The sequence below is a fragment of the Dama dama genome, chromosome 1 (assembly GCF_033118175.1).
Source record: "Dama dama isolate Ldn47 chromosome 1, ASM3311817v1, whole genome shotgun sequence".
Lineage (NCBI taxonomy): Eukaryota > Metazoa > Chordata > Mammalia > Artiodactyla > Cervidae > Dama > Dama dama.
This window is the reverse complement of record NC_083681.1, coordinates 8,995,431-9,015,041: the sequence shown is the minus strand read 5'-3', so window position 1 is coordinate 9,015,041 and position 19,611 is coordinate 8,995,431. Positions and strand designations below refer to the sequence as shown.

The 19,611-nt window shown below is 34.7% G+C and overlaps 1 protein-coding gene across 1 annotated transcript in view; it reads left to right on the top strand.

The window, feature by feature from the left end:
• Positions 1-19,372, top strand: part of CEP126 (centrosomal protein 126) — a 102,217-nt gene extending 82,845 nt beyond the window's left edge. The window contains exons 7-11 of the mRNA XM_061143517.1: positions 3,162-3,274; positions 6,402-6,477; positions 8,035-8,244; positions 13,418-13,482; positions 19,084-19,372. Coding sequence (XP_060999500.1) covers positions 3,162-3,274; positions 6,402-6,477; positions 8,035-8,244; positions 13,418-13,482; positions 19,084-19,146 — 527 coding nt within the window. The 3' untranslated portion in view covers positions 19,147-19,372. The remainder of the gene's footprint in view (positions 1-3,161; positions 3,275-6,401; positions 6,478-8,034; positions 8,245-13,417; positions 13,483-19,083) is intronic.
• Positions 19,373-19,611: the final 239 nt, after the last annotated feature.

The window sequence follows — 19,611 nt, the reverse complement described above, 5'->3', positions numbered from 1 at the left end:
AGGGGGAAACAGAACTAAGTGAAGGGGTAAAATGTGCAAATATGTTTTCAGCTCAGCATGAGGAAGAATTTGAGCTAATACCACCAACAATTGGGGAAGGTACCCCCATGGGGAAGTGGCTTCCCTTCACTTAAGCATTCAAGCACAGGTTGACTGTCCATCTCTGAGTGGTTTAGATTTATGAGTAAGAGGTTGAACTAGTTAACATCTAAGATCACTTCCCAAACTATAATTTCATTAATGTCTCCAGAATTTCCCCTTGTTTATAATTGAGAATACTATAAATTTTAAAATACATAATACCTTCCTAAAGATTAGCTTTATTTTGAGTTTTGGTAGTAATTCTATCATATTTAGAATTTTCATATGAGACAAGAAATTTGACTAGAGATGCCAGCACAAACTATATTATTTTTGCAAAAATACATATATTCTCAGCTATTATATTAATTAGTAAATAGTATTTAAGTTCATGTATGTTAATGGAACAAAACATGAAAAGTTTTAAGCATATATTTTCTTCTGTTCTTAGGATCACTTTATAATCCACAAAACTGAACATCTATACAAAGAACAATCAAAAACAAATAATTATGCTATGAATTGAGAAAGTACAAAAGTATTGGTAGATCTTGCCTCCAGAAGGTTTATTAACAGGCTGAAGGAAGAGAAAAATTATTGATACAGCAGTCATGTAACCAAGTCAATTTTCACTTAAGATGTTTTTAGAGCTGTTCAAAAATAGAAAAATGGGGACTTTTCAAGATTTAGAAGACAATTCCAAGCATAATAAACAGTATTAAAACTTTATTGGTACCCAAATTATCTCACTATAAGCTATTAACATGTAACATATCTAGCATTTAACATATTTAGCATTCCCTTATTAGAGTAAACATAAAACAGTGCTTTTTAAACTATAGGTCATGACTCATTAGCAGATTATAAATCAGTTAATGAGTAGTAACCAGAAATTTTTAATGAAATATAATTGTAGAATGTTCTAGAATAGAAACTACCAGAGGGCACTGTATATTGTAAGAGTAAATATGGTTCACAAAACTATATATGCATCACGGGTCACAACGGAAGATATCTTTCTATGAGACACAGCCAAATCAAAATGAAAATTACTAGGATAGAGAGTAAGAATAGAATTCTAGATTTTAGAGACTGAGCTAAATCTCATCATCGCCCTTTACTGGCTCTGTGACCTTGGGCAAGTTACTGACACTTGCCTGTGCCTCAGTATTTTTATCTATAAAAATAGTGATGATAACAGTGCCTATAGTATAGAACAAGGCCTGAGCAACTATAAATGTTCAACACATTAGCTAAAATTATGTTAGTATTTCTTACTCTAAAAAATCAGATGTTCAATTACTAGCCAGCTTTCTTGAAATTTGAAAGCTTTTATGTCTTTGTTGTTATATAGATACAGGTATCTACTTATAGTGTATGTGTATAATTATATATATGTTATATAGAGAAAATATACAGATATTTAGCTATGGTAACATAAATATCTGTGTTCTTTCAGTACATAATTTCAGCTAAAAATATTTATATATTTTTTCCTACCTAAACCTGTATGACAGAAGCACACATATACACTCCCAAGACATTTGTGTGCTTATACACACTCCTTGAATTTTCCACCTTTCAGTCCAAGAATCTTATTAACTATGTATCATTGTTACTTTGTACTTTAGAACATAATGTTCCTTTTGATTCAAAGATCCTTGTACTTGGAGGCCTCCTACTCCTTTAAGACCAAGCTTAAACATAACCTCTGTGAAAGCTTTCTTGATTCTGACAAAGGCTCTGTGTTTTCACTTAATTCTTTACAACTTCAGTTTATTCATACACATACAGTTTATTCACTTTAATAATCCATTTAAATTTATATCCATTCTTCTGGAATCATGGACTCCAAGAGTTTTTATTGTACCACCATTAACAAAAATGTTGAGCAAATATCACATACATATATACCATACACACATATTACTCTACTAATATATACGTTAAGCACCTTAGCCAGAAATAGAAAAAATTTTTAACTGAGACAAGGATGAAATACAGACTTTTAAAATAATTTTTAAATTTTGTATCTTATAAATCATACATTTTAAAATAATAATTATAAGAACAATTTTATGTATTAACATGCAAAAAATTTCTCATAGTATTAATAATTTTCTGAATGGGATAAGATGATAAGTGATGACTTTTTTTTTAAGATGACTTCTATATACCATCCTTAGATATCTCAAGGCATAATACACAGAGTGAGGTTTATTGTTATTTTTTACAATTTTTAGATTTGTGATCCTTTGTTATAATGTAACTATACTGTCATTGTTATTGTGTGGCAAAGAGTTTGTAATGAGAATAAGATGTGAATCAGCTCTGTCTTTCTTATTCTCCTGTGCTTGCACTATTAGTATTGTCTTTATGATTTTGCAAGACTATGTTTTTAATTAGTCATAGAGAAAATAATAAATAAAATAATAATAATAAAACATTACACATACAATAAAAGCCCTACAAAAGTCATTTTAGCCGCTTTTCCACTTTGTAAGGATTCATTCAGATACTATGAGATATCCATAAATCCAGGGCACACATAAAATTCAGTGCATTGAAGGACACAATAGAACACTTGTGAAGATAACACTGCCAGCCTCACACACTTAGAACCTCTGCACTTCCTGCAAGACAACTGTTTACTGTATGCAGTGTGCATACCGTATATGTGCACTGTATGCATCTACCTTGCAAACTCACAAGGGTGCCAGTATCAATCATGTTTTACCACAGTAAATTTTAAGTTTCTAATTTTTAGATAATAGGAAATTAAATTTTAACATGTTCTTCCTGTGCAACAGTGATTTATTTTGCATATCCTCCTGGTGTTCTGCCACAACACTTTAGAGGTCACTGCTCTAAACTATAGACCCCTCAAAAGCAGAGATGTTTAAATCATTATGGTACCTGTGTCACGCATAGTACATGTAAGAGAAGTTCAATAAAAGCTTGCCAACTGAATGAATGAAACTTAGGGTTTTCTGTGATGTTTGAAGATAACTTGGAAGTTTACAGTGGATATATACTGTCTACTCGTGTAAATTTTGACTTTGTCGTGGTATTTGTTTAAGATTCTAGTGTTACAAGAAGAAAACGAATTGTCGAAAATAAGCACAAAAGTCTTTTAGAGCAAAAAAGACAAAACCCTGGATCTGTAGGACAGAAGTACAGTGAGCAGATGAATGTAAGTACAGCGTTAGTAGACATCTCTATTCAATAGTGAAAAATTGCTTGGAAAACAGAATGTTCTTAAAGGTCTGTGCCCTGCCTGTAAACTGTTCCACAACATAAATGATATAGCCAGAGCCATTGTGAAGCCCTGGAACTCTCTATGCCAGGAGCTTATCGTACTATACGTAAATGCTATATTCTACTTTGCCTAAATGATCAGTTACCATTGAATATTTTAAAGCAAGCTTAAGAAATTATTTTATTTGTTATTTGTTATTATTTATAGTCAGCTCTGGGGGAAAGCTGAATTTATTCACAACAATATTAATATTTAGCTATACATTAAAAAAGGGAAAAAAAGAAAAGTAAACCAGAGCCATGGAAAATAAAGCAATGTGCTTATCATAAAGACTGATATGGCTCCAGTGTGTTTAAATGTCCTCCTTGAACCTGAACTTCCTGGAAGACATGCCAAGAAGGAAAATAGAGTGTTGCATAGTTCTCAGGGGATATCGACAATGACTTTGTTTATACCATTGAGGATCTCCTATACAGGACCTTGAAGTTCATAATAGATACATCCCTATTAGCAGTCAGCAGCAAATAAATAAGGAGTTTCCTGTGCTGTTTGAAATAGAGGCCTTCAGTAAAGGTCAGAAGCATAATAATGTGGATTTGAAAGTTAGTGGAGGTGATTCTATGAGAGCTAAATAAATGTGACCTAAATATAACATTTTCTAGCAGTCTAATTTGATCCAAGGATTGTATTTAAAATATTTTTTAAAACCTAGATGGATGAGTGAATAGCATTAAATACAACCTCTGATTTTTAATAGAACTGAAATAGAATGTTTTATGAAAAATTTGTATTTCAAGTTAAAGGTAGACGGTCCTATTGTCTGAATATTGTAGAAACTATTGATTTTTATATGGCTAGTTATTAATATGGAGAACAATCAACCATGATTTAGCAAAACAAATCATTTAGTTTTTTTATTTATGTAAATAATGCTGTCACATTACCAGTACATTTTTACTGCTTAATAACAAACATAGTACTTAATTATAAATATAACTTCATGATTACAAATAGAATAATACCTAATAAGTCTTTCCTTTTTAACTTCCATGTTGTTCATATCAAACATCTCAAAATCTCTAAAGTGAACACATTTTTTATCTTTATTTGTTATTTTTATCAATATATATTAAATTTATAAGTAATGTATAGTTATAACAAAAAATGAACAAAGTGAATTTTAAATGCCATTACTATTGTCCTCTCTAAATTCATCTCTATTTTCCTGTGTCTTTTTCTGCTCTTCTGTGATTTGCTCCTTTGCATTCTATCTTGCTGCCTTTAGAGTCCATTTCTGTTCTTCCCAGAAGCTCCACTTCCACTTTCACATACACATCTTTCACTCCACTTATACATCTACAAAAGTCCTGTTAGCTTTAAAATAGGTCAGTGTTTCCTGACTCAAAACAAAGTTTTGAAGTTTAATTTTTTTCATCCCTATTGTTTCGTTTTGATTTTTGGTTTGGGGTTGAGTTTGGTTTTGTTTTCACTCAAGAGGGTAAACAAGGATTCAGTTACTATAGCACTGGCTCTGTCACCTTGTTATTAGGAAATGTATTTTATCACACTGGATTTTTCCCAACCACTGCTTCTGTGTGGAGAGAATCTAAAAGAGGTCAGTTCAGTTCAGTCACTCAGTCGTATCCAACTCTTTGCGACCACATGAACCGCCAGGCCTCCCTGTCCATCACTAACTCCCAGAGTTTACTCAAACTCATGTCCATTGAATTGGTGGATGCCATCCAACCATCCCATCCTCTGTCGTCCCCTTCTCCTCCTGCCCTCAATCTTTCCCAGATCAGGGTCTTTTCAAATGAGTCAGCTCTTCGCATCAGGTGGCCAAAAAATTGGAATTTCAGCTTCAACATCAGTCCTTCCAATGAACACCCAGGACTGATCTCTTTAGAATGGACTGGTTGGATCTCCTTGCAATCCAAGGGACTCTCAAGAGTCTTCTCCAACACAATGGAAGATAAAAAAAGCACAATTGCCACTTTGTGCCATGGTCTCAGTCCAGGTTGCCTCAAGTCTATAATGGAGATCAGGCAAGGCTATGAGAGCTATTATTGAAGCAGGGTTTTTGCAGAAATCTGCCTCAGTTACTCTTCCAATTAGACTGAACAAAGGCTAGGTATAGTAATAGCCAGGCAACTTAATCTAAGAATCATTTCTTAAAGTGAAACAGAATGAGCGTAAAGAATCAAAGTAGACCATATCCAGGGAAGGAGAGTTGGTATCACTCAAGAGTGTTGAATAGAAATGCTAGTTGCCAGTGCTCTAATATTTCTTATTTCTCAGTTCTGTACAGCATTGAGGCAGCTGTTTCTTTTTTAAGTATTGTCATCTAAGATGCTTGCTTATCCTTGGCATAAAGCCACAATCAGAGACTTTTGGCTAATAATTGTCACCTACCCTTACAATGATAAACCAGCCTTAGGGTAATTTTTTACCTTTCCTTTAGTTAATACTTTTGATTAACACCCAACTTACTTCCCTCTTCCAAATGTCCGAGATGATATTGCAATCTGAAAATGTACCAAAATTGACAGAAAACATTTTTCTAATCTTTAGTTACCATGAAAGTGAAAGTTACTCAGTCATGTCCAACTCTTTGGGACCCCATGGACTATACAGTCCATGGAATTCTCCAGGCTAGCCTTTCCCTTCTCCAGGGCATCTTCCCAACCCAGGGATCGAACCTAGGTCTCCCGCATTGCAGGCGGATTCTTTACCAGCTGAGTCTCAAGGGAAGCCCAAGAATACTGGAGTGGGTAGCGTATTCCTTCTCCATGGAATCTTCCTGACCCAGGAATCAAAGAGGCGGATCAGTCACTGCAGGCAGATTCTTTACCTACTGAGCTATCAGGAAAGCCATTTAGTTACCATAGAAAGCGCTTATTCCAGTAATTCTTAATTTCTGCTCCAAAAAAAAAAAGGAAATATGTATTATATGAATAGTGATAATTGAAAATAAAAACAGCAAATAAAAGTTTCTAAGCCAATATATATCACTAATTTTAAATATGGAATTATATTCTGATTTAATATTCTATTTTTATAGAATTTTGGACAAAGTATCCAGCTAAGTTCAAATGAGCCAAAACAAACTACAAAGGGTACTTCTAATATTGAAAAAGGTATGTTTTAGTTTAAACATTTTCCTCTTAGCTTTGTTCCCAATGATTTCTTTTTTGTTGTTCTTATACATATTTTCCAAAGTTCTTACATATCACATGACTGTTACATCACCAATTAGGACCTGAATTCTCCTCACCCTGCACATTTAGACTGTTGCCAGTTTTTATTTGTTCTAAATAATAATATATTGAACATCTTTATATATCAGATTTTTTCCTGACTATTTGATGATTTCCATATTTATATACCCAGAATTAAAATTAGAGTACCTGGCTTAATTGGCACCCAACTAATATTTATTGAATGAAACTCTGTGTATTAAATGAGTACCAGGTCAAAGGAAATAAATTTTGTTGTGGCTTATTTTATATGTTCCTGTAGCATTTTCCTGAAAAGTATTATCATTCAAAATTCTTCTGGGGTGTATGTGAACTTGAGGTGAATATCACATCTATTATTTGCATATATGGCAGAGAAATGGTTTGTTATTAGTTTTTATTTGAGTACCTTTTACAAATAATAAGCTTAATTGTTTATGTGTATTTATTTTGGTGAATTTTTTCTTCATATTCTTGTTTCCTATAAATATTGAAGTTTTAGTATTTTCTCACTCATTTCTGCACACTCTTTAAATATCAAGGATTCTGATCCTTATGCTGGTTACAAATGTTTTTACTACTTTATTATGTGCATTTTATTCCACTTATGCTTTATTTTCACATATAGAAGTCTTACTTTACATTTTTCCATTCAATAAATAATTATTGAGAGCTAATTTCCTGCCTGCAACTAAATATTTTGGATACATAATAATTAACCAAACATATAAAAGTCTTGGCCTTCAGAATTTAAAATCTATTAGGGAAGACCAACCTTAATAAATTTGTTTTTGGTTTTGTCTTAGTGATTTGTGCATTACCAAAGAAACTTCCTGATGAAGAAAGTTAGAAATGTTTCTTTTCCCTCTAGATTACTTTAATGATTTGATTTGTTAAACTTTTTAATTCCTTTGAAATTTGTTTAAATAGATGATGTGAAGTGAAACTCCAAAGTGCTTATTTTATAAGCAACAAGCTAAGGTATTTGACTCATCTTCTTTCATGTATTTGATCCTTCTTTAGTCATATGGTCTTTTATTTGGTCAGTTTCTAAGCTTTTACTTCTGTCCAGCTGATCATCTAATTTTCTAAAATTTCCTTAAGTTCCTTTTCATAATTGCTATTATAAGACAGTCTCCTTCATCTCTTTATTCTACCAATGAATAATAAAAACACAGAAATAATCTACATATACATAATGTATTTTTTCCTTAGTGCAACTAACACTCTATGAACTTTTATTACCTCACTGCCATCATTTTGAGTATCTGTTTTTTCATTAAGGATAGGAAAATACTAGATATAGAAGACCCTGACAAATAAAATGCAAAGTAACAAAAGATTTACTGGGTTTCTGTTTGTGAAATTAATACATACAGGCATGTCAGTTAAGTATGTATAAGGACAGATCCCAAAGACAAAAAGGGATCAAAGAATAGTTAATAAAAGTTTCTGTAGTTTCAGGCAGTACTTCTGAATTTTTGATGGCTGAAAATCTAGTGAAAGCTTCAGTACCTGAGGATGAGATTCTAACTGTCATGAATAGCAAGCAGCTACAGCAGACAAATCTGGCTTTAAATAAAACGCAGCAATTTAACATCTGTGCACTATCAGCTGAAGAACAAAAGATCCTACAGTCCCTCAATCATCTCAATGAAAGGTTATACTGTAAGTATGGAAGAACAGTTTTTATATACAGGAAATTTTGTATTTTATTCTTAGACAATTTTTGTTTAAAATTTAATTTAAAAAATGAAAATGCAAAATGTGTCCAGCTTATCACCTATTTGAATCAAGTATATAACAATTTAAAATTTATCTGAATGTATATACTATTTCAGGTATACTGCATTCATATCATTTACAATGATACCAGTTTCACTGGCAGGCTTAATTGTCTTTTGGCAATGTGTGAATATACTTCCATTTCAGCAATGTGTGACAAGCTAGTTATCTGTACTTACCATCCATCTAAAACAACCATAAATTCAGGATTGTTGCCATTCAGTCACTAAGTCATGTCCAACTCTTTGTCAGCCCATGAACTGCAGCATGCCAGGCCTCCCCATCCTTCACTGTCTTCCTGAGTTTGCTCATACTCATGTCCACTAAGTCAGTGATCCCATCCAATCATCTCATCCTCCATACTTACCATCCATCAGAAACAACCATAAATTCAGGATTATGTACTTCAAAATCTTAAATATAACAATAAGATGGTAAGAATACAGAAATTCATAGGACCAGGAACTAAATATAAATAAGAGCCTAGAGTGATCAGGAGAGTGCTGCTGCTAGCTTTTCTCTTGAGAACATTTAACCCACAGAGTGAAACTGAGCTTTGTTTTCATGGCCTCACGGAAAAATGAGAACAGAAGACAAAATCCATGGCCTACTTAAGATGAGTAGTCTCATGGAAGACCCTCCCACCCTAAAGTTGGGCTTACCGAGGAGCTACATCCTATGCAGTCTCACACTCCCAGAGAGACAGAGGTTGAAGAAAAAAAAAAGCTTGCCTAACAGGTCTCAGAATTAAACAGATGAGGGGCGAAGACATGCAAGCTCTTTTCACCCCTCTATATGTCTCTGTATGTCTATGTAACTCTTTAAGAGGTTTTTGTCAACAACAGTCTCTTACTAAAGGAAATTCTAAAGAATGTACTTTAGCAAACCAAAAGTGATCTCAGATGGATAGCCTGAGAGGGTAAATTTGAACAAACATTGTATAAAAAAAATAATAAATGTAGTTAAAAAGTAGTATGTGATTCAAAGAGAAAACAGAATTTAAATACCTATCAAAAATATTACATAAGTTGGAAAACATAACTGGTATTAAAGTGTACTGGAATTCTTGTATGGTTATGGAATTGAGTAAAGATAGAGATAAACTTTGTACATGCTTGCTAAGTCACCTCATTCATGTCCTTCTCTTAGCAGTCTTATGGACTGCAGCCTACCAGGCTCCTCTGTCCATGAGAGACAGAAATTAACTTTAGATGTTGACGAATAAAGTATGTCTGTGCTAATTACTAAGGTCACAGAGGAGAACTAGTTTAGATGAATTATTAGCAGATGAAATTGACTATAAAGCAGAAAACATTACTAGACATAAAAAAAGATGACTTCATGATGATCAAAGTTTTAATACAGGAAAAATCTATAAAATATTTTCATTGTATAAACATTTAAAAACATAGCCTCAAAATGTATAAAGTGTTTTTTAGCCATGATTAGTGGATATTTTAACATTAATTATAATTAATTACAATCAGTAATTGATAGAACAAATAGACTGAAAAAATTGATATATAAGAGCAGAACAGGAGACTAGAGAAATTCTTTCTCAGTGGTGCAGTCTTGGAGAAGGGGAGCAGGCATCACTGTAGGAAAGGTATCAAGCTCCATACAGAACCTTCTTTCCTGCAGAATGAAGGTCTGGGCTTCCCAGGTGGCACTAGAGGTAAAGAATCTACTTGCCAAAGCAGGAGACAAAAGAGATGTGTGTTTGATGCCTGGGTCAGGAAGGGTCAGGAAGATCCCCTGGAGTGGGAAATGACACCCACTCCAGTATTCTTGCCTGAAAAATTCCATGGGCAGAGGAACCTGGTGGGCTACAGTCCATTGGGGTGCAATGATTTGGACACAACTGAGCACACACACAGGTATTGGGATAGAGGCAGCAAACTGCTGATTGCCCAGGGCACAAGTGAAGACTTACTGGGTGTAGCGGAAAGGTAAGAGAAGTAGGCTTCTACTCTTGGAGAAGGGGCAAAAAGGAGGCAGAGACCCAGATTATTAGAGGTATCATGCTATTGGAGAAGGGGCACAAAATTGTCTTGCACAAAACCTTCCAAAGATATAGTGGACAAGGTGGACTGCCCTGGAAAGGAGGAGCAGAATGACTGAGGAGGCATAAAGGACATGCCTAAGACTAAGCCTGGAGCAGGACAACAGAAAAACTCCACTACTGCCCCGCTACAAGGCCAGCAAGTACCAAGAAACAAGCAGTGGGAATCAGCTGGAGAAAAGCAAGAGCATAGAGAGTCTTGTGGTGCTGTGCAGACACACAGGGAGGCAAAACCTGAAAGTAGAGGGGAAAATGTAAGGGGAAAACCTCTGACACCTGCAGAAGCACGAAATAACACTAGAGAATTTTGAAACCATTGATGCACTGAAGGTAACCATAGCAACAGTAAGACTCAAACTGAGTTGACTAACAACACACACACATACATACACACCAATTGTCTAACAGAAAAGACATGCCCATTTTCTGGCACAAACATGTTTACCTCAAACAAGAAGTTCAACATTCAGTCAAAACTTAAAAAGCAAGGAAAAAAACTCACAGTCAAGGGACAAAGCAATGAACAGAGTGAGACACAGGTGGCCCAGATATTGAAACTGTTGGATAAATAATTTTAAATAACTCTGACTAATATGACTAATATGTTAAAGGTGATAGTGGAAAAGGTGGGCCACATGGGAGATTACAAGCCTGAACAGATAAAGAATTTCAATGGAGAGATGGAACCCATACAAAAGGGTCAGATAGAAATGTGAGAAATAGGAACACTGCAACAGAAGCGAGTAATGTCTTCTATGTACTTGTCAGTAGATTCAACAAAGCTGAGGAAAGAATTTATGAATCTGAAGATAAGTGAGAGAAAATTTCCAAACTGAAATACCAAGAGAAAAAACAAAACGTTTGAAGGAAAACACCAAAACAGAGGATCTAAGAGCCATGGGACAGTACAAACCCATCTAACAAACATCTGATTGGGATCCCAGTGTGAGAAACTGCAGCCTTTTTCACTGGAATGAGCTCCTGAACCCTTTCACATGTGATGAGAACCTGTTCTTGGGTTCCAAACAGCTATGAAGAACTTCTGGGGTCATTTTGAGACAAGCTGTTTGTCACTTCATATTGCAACAGTTGGGCACCAAATAGAAATTAAATTGAGCTCCTACTACATAATATATGTAAAAATCAGTTACAAGGTGATTAAAGATTAAATATGAAAATATATATATAAAGCTTTTAGGAGGTAGCATAGAAAATATTTGTAATCTCAGGATTTCAAGGAAGGATTTCTTAAGTAGAGCACAAGGATCATAATCTATGGAGGAAAAAGATAATAAATTTGACTGTATTAAAGTTACAAACTTTTCTTCATATCAGAACATTAAAAGAATGAAAAGGCAGGCCACAAAACAAAAGAAAATTTAATACATCGTTCAAATATATAAAGAACTATATATCAATAAGAAAAGTCAATTTAGTAGAAAAATAGGGGTGGGAAAACAAACAGGAACTTCATAACAAAGAAAATGCAAATGACAATAAACACTAATAGATTATTCAACATTATTAGTAATGCAAAATAAAATGAGATACAGTTATAAACTCATCAAAAGACATGAGTTTAAAAGCGTGGCAATGCTGTGTTGGCAAAGACATACAGCAGTTAAAGCTCTCTGGTAATGCTGATGGGAATGTAAACTGAGGCAATCTTTTAGGAAATGTTTTGCTACCCATGTAATAAATTGAACATACCCTCCAACCTAGCAATTTTACTTCTAGGTGCATATCTAGAGAAAACTGCACATGTGTATCAGGAAACATGTATAAGTATGTGTAGTGTGTGTGTGTTAGTTGCTTAGTCATGTCCTACTCTTTTCAACCCCATGGAGTGTAGCCCACTAAGTTCCTCTGTCCATGGGATTCTCTAGGCAACAATACTAGAGTGGGTTGCCATTCCCTTCTCCAGGGGATAGAGATGATCATAACAACAAAAGCCAAAAAATTTTAAACATATATATAAAGAAGCAAAACCAGTTTAGTGCATTACCTCTGTGAGCAAGGGAAGAGAGTGCAATCCCCAGGGCAGGTGAGGTATGGAATTCCAGGATTTCTCCAAAGTGATAATGTTCAAATGTCTTAGTCTAGGTAGTTACACAAGACATTAGCTTTATTATTACTAACTAAAATATGCACGTATTTTTTTACATACTCTTTGTGTTAATTTCAAAATTAAATACTTAATACATTAATAAAAGACGGGGTGCTGAATCTACAAACGCAATACCTAACTAAAGCTATAGGTTTAAGATGTAAAATTATGCGGTTGTGCTGTGCTCAGTAGTGGCCAACTCTTTGCGACCCCATGGACCGTAGCTCACCAGGCTTCTCTGTCCATGGCATTTTCCAGGCAAGATTACTGGAGTGGGTTGCCATTTCCTTCTTCAAAAATTAAGTAGATAAAGAATGAAAGCATCAAGTCAGTGTTTTTGGAGGGCTCTTTTTTTCCTTTAGATACTTCCACACATCTTAAATGCTTCATATAAAAGATTGTCTTAATTTTTTTCTTCAGCCCAGATCCTTGCTATTATATGGACAAAAGCAAAAACATTGAAAAGGCAAGAACTGACCAAATTACTAAACTTTTTGCACCTCAGTAGCTAAACATCTCCTCCTTTTTCCTGAGATCCTCCAAGAATGAAATTTGTTTTTTGTTGAAAAAGAAGATAGAAAAATAAAAATAAAAAAAACACACAAGAAGATAGAAAAACTGTAAAGAAAAAATAACCTAGCATTTGAATAAAGATTGGTATGGGACAGTCAAAGTACTAGGAATGTCTTTTTAGGAACATAAATTTTGTGTATAATAATTGTTTTTAATCAAATTAACTCTTGATTGTTTCTGAGGACAATAAGGAAAAAAGTTTCTTATTCAGTTTTGAATATTTTGACACATCAGAGTTTAATATTTGATTCTTTAGCCAGTCCTTTCAATATACATAACTAAATTATTTATATATCATGGTATAATTATTTCAGATATACAAGAAATCATTTGCAAAAATCCATCCATCAAAAGTACTTTACAAATAATACCACTTCTGGTAAGTATTTTCAGAGTATTTTTTGTTTTCTTGTTTTAGGAAACATCATGTTTTTATATGTAAGAATTCTTTATTGATAATTTTTCTTGAGACTGACTGTTAGGAAGCTTTTCTCCCCAATCAACTTTTTAATTATAAGATGTTTTACTAGAATCAAGCAAATATTCTCTAATTTAAAAAGTCATAATATAAAGATTTTTACATTGAGAGCATTTCATCAATTGACAGATGGTAACCATTCACTTTCTCTCCAAACACATTACTCTTCCTTATTTTAACATCAGTAACATAGGTCAGCAACCTCCCTTTCTCAGGGAAAATAGTATAAATTCACAGAGTTATAACATCAAAATTACTCCATTCCCCTCCTCCATCAATACGGTTCCATTTGTCATATTCTGCCTGGAGATTTGAACATTTTATTTTTGTTTGCCCTTCTGTCTGCTGCTTTTATTTTATTTTAATCTTCATTTAGATTCACCAGCTGTTGACATTTTGCCGTCCTTGGTTTATCTGATGGATGGATGGATGGGCAGGTGAAACAGCAGAGTAGAATACGTGGGCTCAGATAGGACAGGGTAGATGGGACAGAAGATGCATAATTACACACAAACACATATTTTAATGAACTGCTTAAAAGTATAGACATGGTGATACTTCCCCTCTGATACCCCAGCATACAGAAATTCACCTACATAACCACAATACCATCATCACACCCAAGAAATTGAATATCACATATTATTTGATACACATTCCACATTCAAAGTTCTTCAGTTGTCTAAAAAAAACTCTCTGTGGCTATTTTATTTCTCTGATCCAGGATCTAACCCAAGATTATAATGTTGCATTTGGTTGTCATATCTTTAACCTAGAAAAGTTTCTTCTCTTTTTCAATCTTTCATCTACATTGACACTTGTGAAGCGTCCAGACGGGTTATACTGAATACCCTATAATCTGGATTTATCTGATTGTTTTCTCATGACTGGATTCAGGGTATTTTTTTATTTTTTTATTCAGGTTATTATGAATGCAGAGTTCTCAGTTTATGTTTTTGTAGCCTGTTTTTCTTTTAATCACTTGGGCTTATTTCTACCTGTACCTTGCCTTCACGTCTTCTGTTGAACTGCTTGTTATTTATAGTCCTGAAAACAGACGTCCACACTTTTAGATGTCCAAGCTTAGTGCCTCCCTTTGGAATAAAGTGCATGGGCTTTCCATGTACTTTGGTCTTTTAAAAGATTTCAGAATTTGATCTTGGACCTTCATTGTGTTTTATATATGTAAAATTATTTAATATGAAGTTTTAAAAAGGCAATATATAACCATATTCTTACACTTTCTGTATGTACAAGAGACCATTAAAATTGTATTTACCAGGACACCTGTAGTATAGCCTATTTCTAGTCAATAGAGATTTTTCCAAAAAATATTTCTATCTCTTTAAATGGCAAAAATGTCTGTTCAAAAGTATTTGTTATTTTGGGGATATTGCAGATAAGCTTTTTATCAGTGTTTTTTATTTTTCTTTAATCCATATGAACAAGAATTTTGTTTTTAAATTATAATGCTATATTATAGCTTTACAATGTACAAGTATTTTGTAGTTAATTCAGAAACTGAATTTCTCCACCTAGCAACACTAATTGTATAATATCTATCAGGTACCCACCCCAGTACTAAAACCCCAAATGTCATTGGTTTAACATTGGGGAATTGATATTTCATTCCCAGAAGTTGTATATCTCTCTGGAAAATTGACAACCTGAGTGAAGTTTATATATTAATCCACCACCCCCCACCCCACATATATGGTTTTATTGTTGTTGCTGTTTGCATGTCTACCCCATTCTATTGCCCTTTGGGATATTTCCCTCATACCAGTGTTTGATAGTGTTGATCTGGGTTTCTCATCTCAGGCATAGAAGTAAACTGATGTATTTTTTCTTCCTAATGTGTTTAGTATGAATTTTAAAAGACACTTTATCATTTTAAAAAATCATTCTGAATGGTGTAAAACCATTTAAGTCATTTGAAACCATTATCTAGATTTCTCATAATGGGATTTCAGGCACTTTAATACTTGGGTTAGAGGAATGATTTTGAGCAGGAGAGCCACCTCAGTATCTTTCATAGCACAGTCAACTGCTATTGCTTAGAGCAAGTGCTGTTCTGAGATTTTTCAGAAGAAAAGTATTCAACCCACTCTTTCCTGTATTCCTTCATTGAACACTCATAATCACTTGAATAATATCCACCCCCATAGAGTACTGATTAGCATTATGTGAGATAATCACCCATGTAAAGCACTTAGAACAGAACCTATAACATAGCATGTGCTAAATACATGTTCAGTTGGACTATTATTATTATTGCCACCTCAGCTTCCCAGGTGGCTCAGACGGTAAAGAATCCGCCTGCAATGTGGGAGACCGGGTTCAATCCCTGGGTCAGGAAGATCCCCTGGAGAAGGAAATGGCAACCCACTCCAGTATTCCTGCTTGGATAATCCCATAGACAAGAGGAGCCTGGTGGGCTACAGTCGATAGGATCACAAAGAGTCAGACACGACTGAGCAACGAACAAACATGGTCATCTTACTAGTTTAAATTATATCCAAAAAAAGTGACATTCCAAAAAGTATTTACATGAAATTTACATGCAAAGTGTAACTTCTTTTCTAAAAAATAGGAATTATTCTAACAACAATTTTTAATCCCACAATGTACCATGTCAATCTTCCATTCCAGCCAAACATGTTTAATGTATTTAATGTGAATCAAGTTTGCAATGCTCTGCTCTGCTTTCGTGTTTTTCTCATGCTTTACTTAGGTTTCTGTCCAATTCCCATCTGCACTATATTTTTCCTCTACTCTTCAGACACAACCCTGTAAGCTGCAGTTTAATGTTACTTCTCCCAAGAAGCATCCTGTGACCAATCCATCTATGATACTCTAAGCCTCCTCTGAACTTATTACTGCAGTATATCTGGTTTTACACATATACTTCATATGCGCTTTATTAGTTGTCTTTCTAAGTGAATAATCTTTTTTGGATCTTAGAGGCTTTTTTTCACTTATCTGCCCACTTCATAGAAATTTGCACACATTAAATACTTGAAAATATTGGTTGAGATTATATGGCTTTTTTATACATGGTCTGTGAATATATAAATTATCCAAATTTTTCAGACTTCAATTAAATGCAGTGAGCCTGAAACTTTTTTTAATATTCTAAGGATTCTATAGTCCATAAAAGTACCACTGTTTCTGGAGTTCTTCCAAAGGCCTCTACTGAGTGTTGTTTATCTGTTTGTTTGCTTTGGCTGCGCAGGCTTTCTCCAGTTGTGGGCACACAGGCTCCTCTGGTTGCAGAGCGCGGGCTCCAGAGCACACTGGCTCAGCTGTCCTGTCAGCTGAGGTCTTGGTTTCCCGACCACGACCACACCCACAGCCTTGTGGGCTCCCAGCCACCGGGCCACCTGGGAAGCTCCTAAGTGTTAATGTTGTTGTGTACTCATTCAGTCATATCCAACTCCAAACCCATGGACTGCAGCCCGCCAGGCTCCTGTCCATGGAATTCTCCAGGCAGGAATACTGGAGTAGGTTGCCATTTCCTTCTCCAGGGAATCTTCCTAACCTAGGGATCGAACATGTATCTCCTGCATTGGCAGGCAGATTCTTTACCACTGTACCACCTGGGAAGCCCCTGAGTGTTAACATTTAATCAATAATAGTCTTTGTGGCAACTGAACATTTTCGAGATATAATAAGAAAGGAAACTCACACTTACTAGGCTCCTACCATTGAAAAGCACTGTACCAAATGGTCTCATAGATTTTCTTCTCTTTAATCTTCTAAGTTGGTGACATTAACTGATTTTCTCAACTCTCAGAACTATTCAGTGATGAGTCAGGGTTTACACTTTCCCATCCTCCCCCCAAAATCTGTTCTACCTTTTATAATCCTTATTTCAATCAATGACACCATTATCCACCAGATTTCTCAGAGAGAAATTTGTATCTTATCCAGGCTTCTCATTCTCCCTTAAACCCTAGTCAATAAATCCTCCTAATAATAAAGTACATCTCAAATCCGCTGACTCCTCTCCATTTCTACTATTATCTTAGTTTAAGAATTCATCATGTCTCATCTAGACCATTTCAACAGCCTCCCTTTTTGCTCTCACCACTGCGTATTCACACCATCGCCAATCTTTTTAAAGCGCAAGTATGAACGTAACACTCTCTTTCTTAAAACCCAACCTCAGTAGTTACCCATCACCTGAAAGATAAAATTAAGACTTCCCTGGTGGTACCTTGAATAAGAATCCGTCTGCTAGTTCAGGGGACAGGGTTCGATCCCCGGCCCAGGAAGATTCCACATGCCACAGAGCAGCTAAGCCCACGCACCACGACGACTGAGCCTACGCTCTAGGGCCCATGAACCATAACTGCCTACGGGCCGCAACTGCTGAAGCCCCTTCACCTAGAGCCTGTGTTCTGCAACAAGAGAAGTCACCCTAATGCAGCAAAGAGCAGCCACTGTTTGCCGCAGCTAGAAAAAGCCGGTGCAGCAAAGACCCAGGGCAACCAAAAATAAATAAATAGATAATGAAAAGTAATTTTTAAAAAACTCCAGAGAACTACATTCAAGAGCTTTTCACCCTCATCTCCAGTTGCTCCACGGGTCATGATTTACATACCCTTGAGGAAGAAGCAGGTCTCTCCCTGGAACTTCTTGCAGCATCCCGGGCCCATGCTGCTCCCACTGCCTCACAGGACTGCCCCTAAATGCCCCTCTCCTACTGTTCTTTAAGACTTGACTTCAGTGTCATCACCCTGATAGGCTCACCCAGCTCAGACTTTGTTTTACCCAAAATTTAGAAGTTCTTCTGCTTGGCAACCATAGCAGTCTGATTTTTTCTTTTTGTAAAAATTATTATATTTGCCTATTTTTATTCACTGAACAAATATAGCCTTAGTTCTTACCCTGTGTCAGGCTGGGACTTGAAAGCAGAAAATGCTTTCCTTTCCTCAAGTAGTTTGCATTATAACACAGATGATACAGATAAAATTCAAACAATATAGGATAAAAGGGTTACTCCAGGCCCTCCCATGATTTTTCAATATAAAAACTAGGAATCTTAGAAGCAGAATTTTCAGTTTGGAATATTTTACCTGCTTTTTAAATAAAATAAATTTAATGAATTTTTAACAGTTACCTTCCCAAGAACTTCTTTAGCCTAACATTGTTAAACTACTCCTAGGGTATTATATGGGCTCCAAGTGATTCCTGTAGAAAATAAAATTATTAAATTTTGACCATTTACACAGCAGGTTATGATTTTTAAAAAGCACCTCTAAGTACATCTTACCAATAGCAAAGAGTAAAGATTATGAACCATTATAATTAGTATGATGCATTATATAAAGTGATAGTCATCATGTTGAGATTGATGTTTATGTAGCATTTGAGAAATTGAATTACAAGTTTAGTCTTATTAAAATATGTAATCTGTAAGGAGCTCCACCTAACAGATTTTACCTTAAAGTCTATGAATACTACAGTAAAAGAATATATTCTGAAATTATGTTACAGAATAGCCAGCCAAGGACCAGTCCATCTCCTGATGTTGGATCCAGATCACAGAGAAAATACTGATGAGTATAACAGTAACTATTAAATGGAATCATTATTTTTTAGAATCTCCTATAAATATATATTTATGTGTTTGTTAACTATAAAAATACTATAACCATCAAATAACATGAACAATGGAGATAATTGATTTACATTTATGCTATAAATAATACTTTACTATGTATTTTATTGATAAATACATTTTTAATAAATGAAAATACTTCACTGTTTTTAATGAGAATGCTACTGGAAATAAATTGTATTTAAAAACAAAGTAAGATATTTTATTATTCAAATTATGTGTTAGCTATAGTTCAGGAGCTTGTTTTGCTGAAATTCCTAATAAATTCTAAATTTTTGTAGAATGGTATAAAAAGTTTATGATTAATAATACCTCTCATAAATAGTAATTCTATTTGTTTAAGACTTTGAAGGATCTCTGTACTTTGGAGATGTTACTAAAGGGTCTTATTCTCAGTTCTGCAT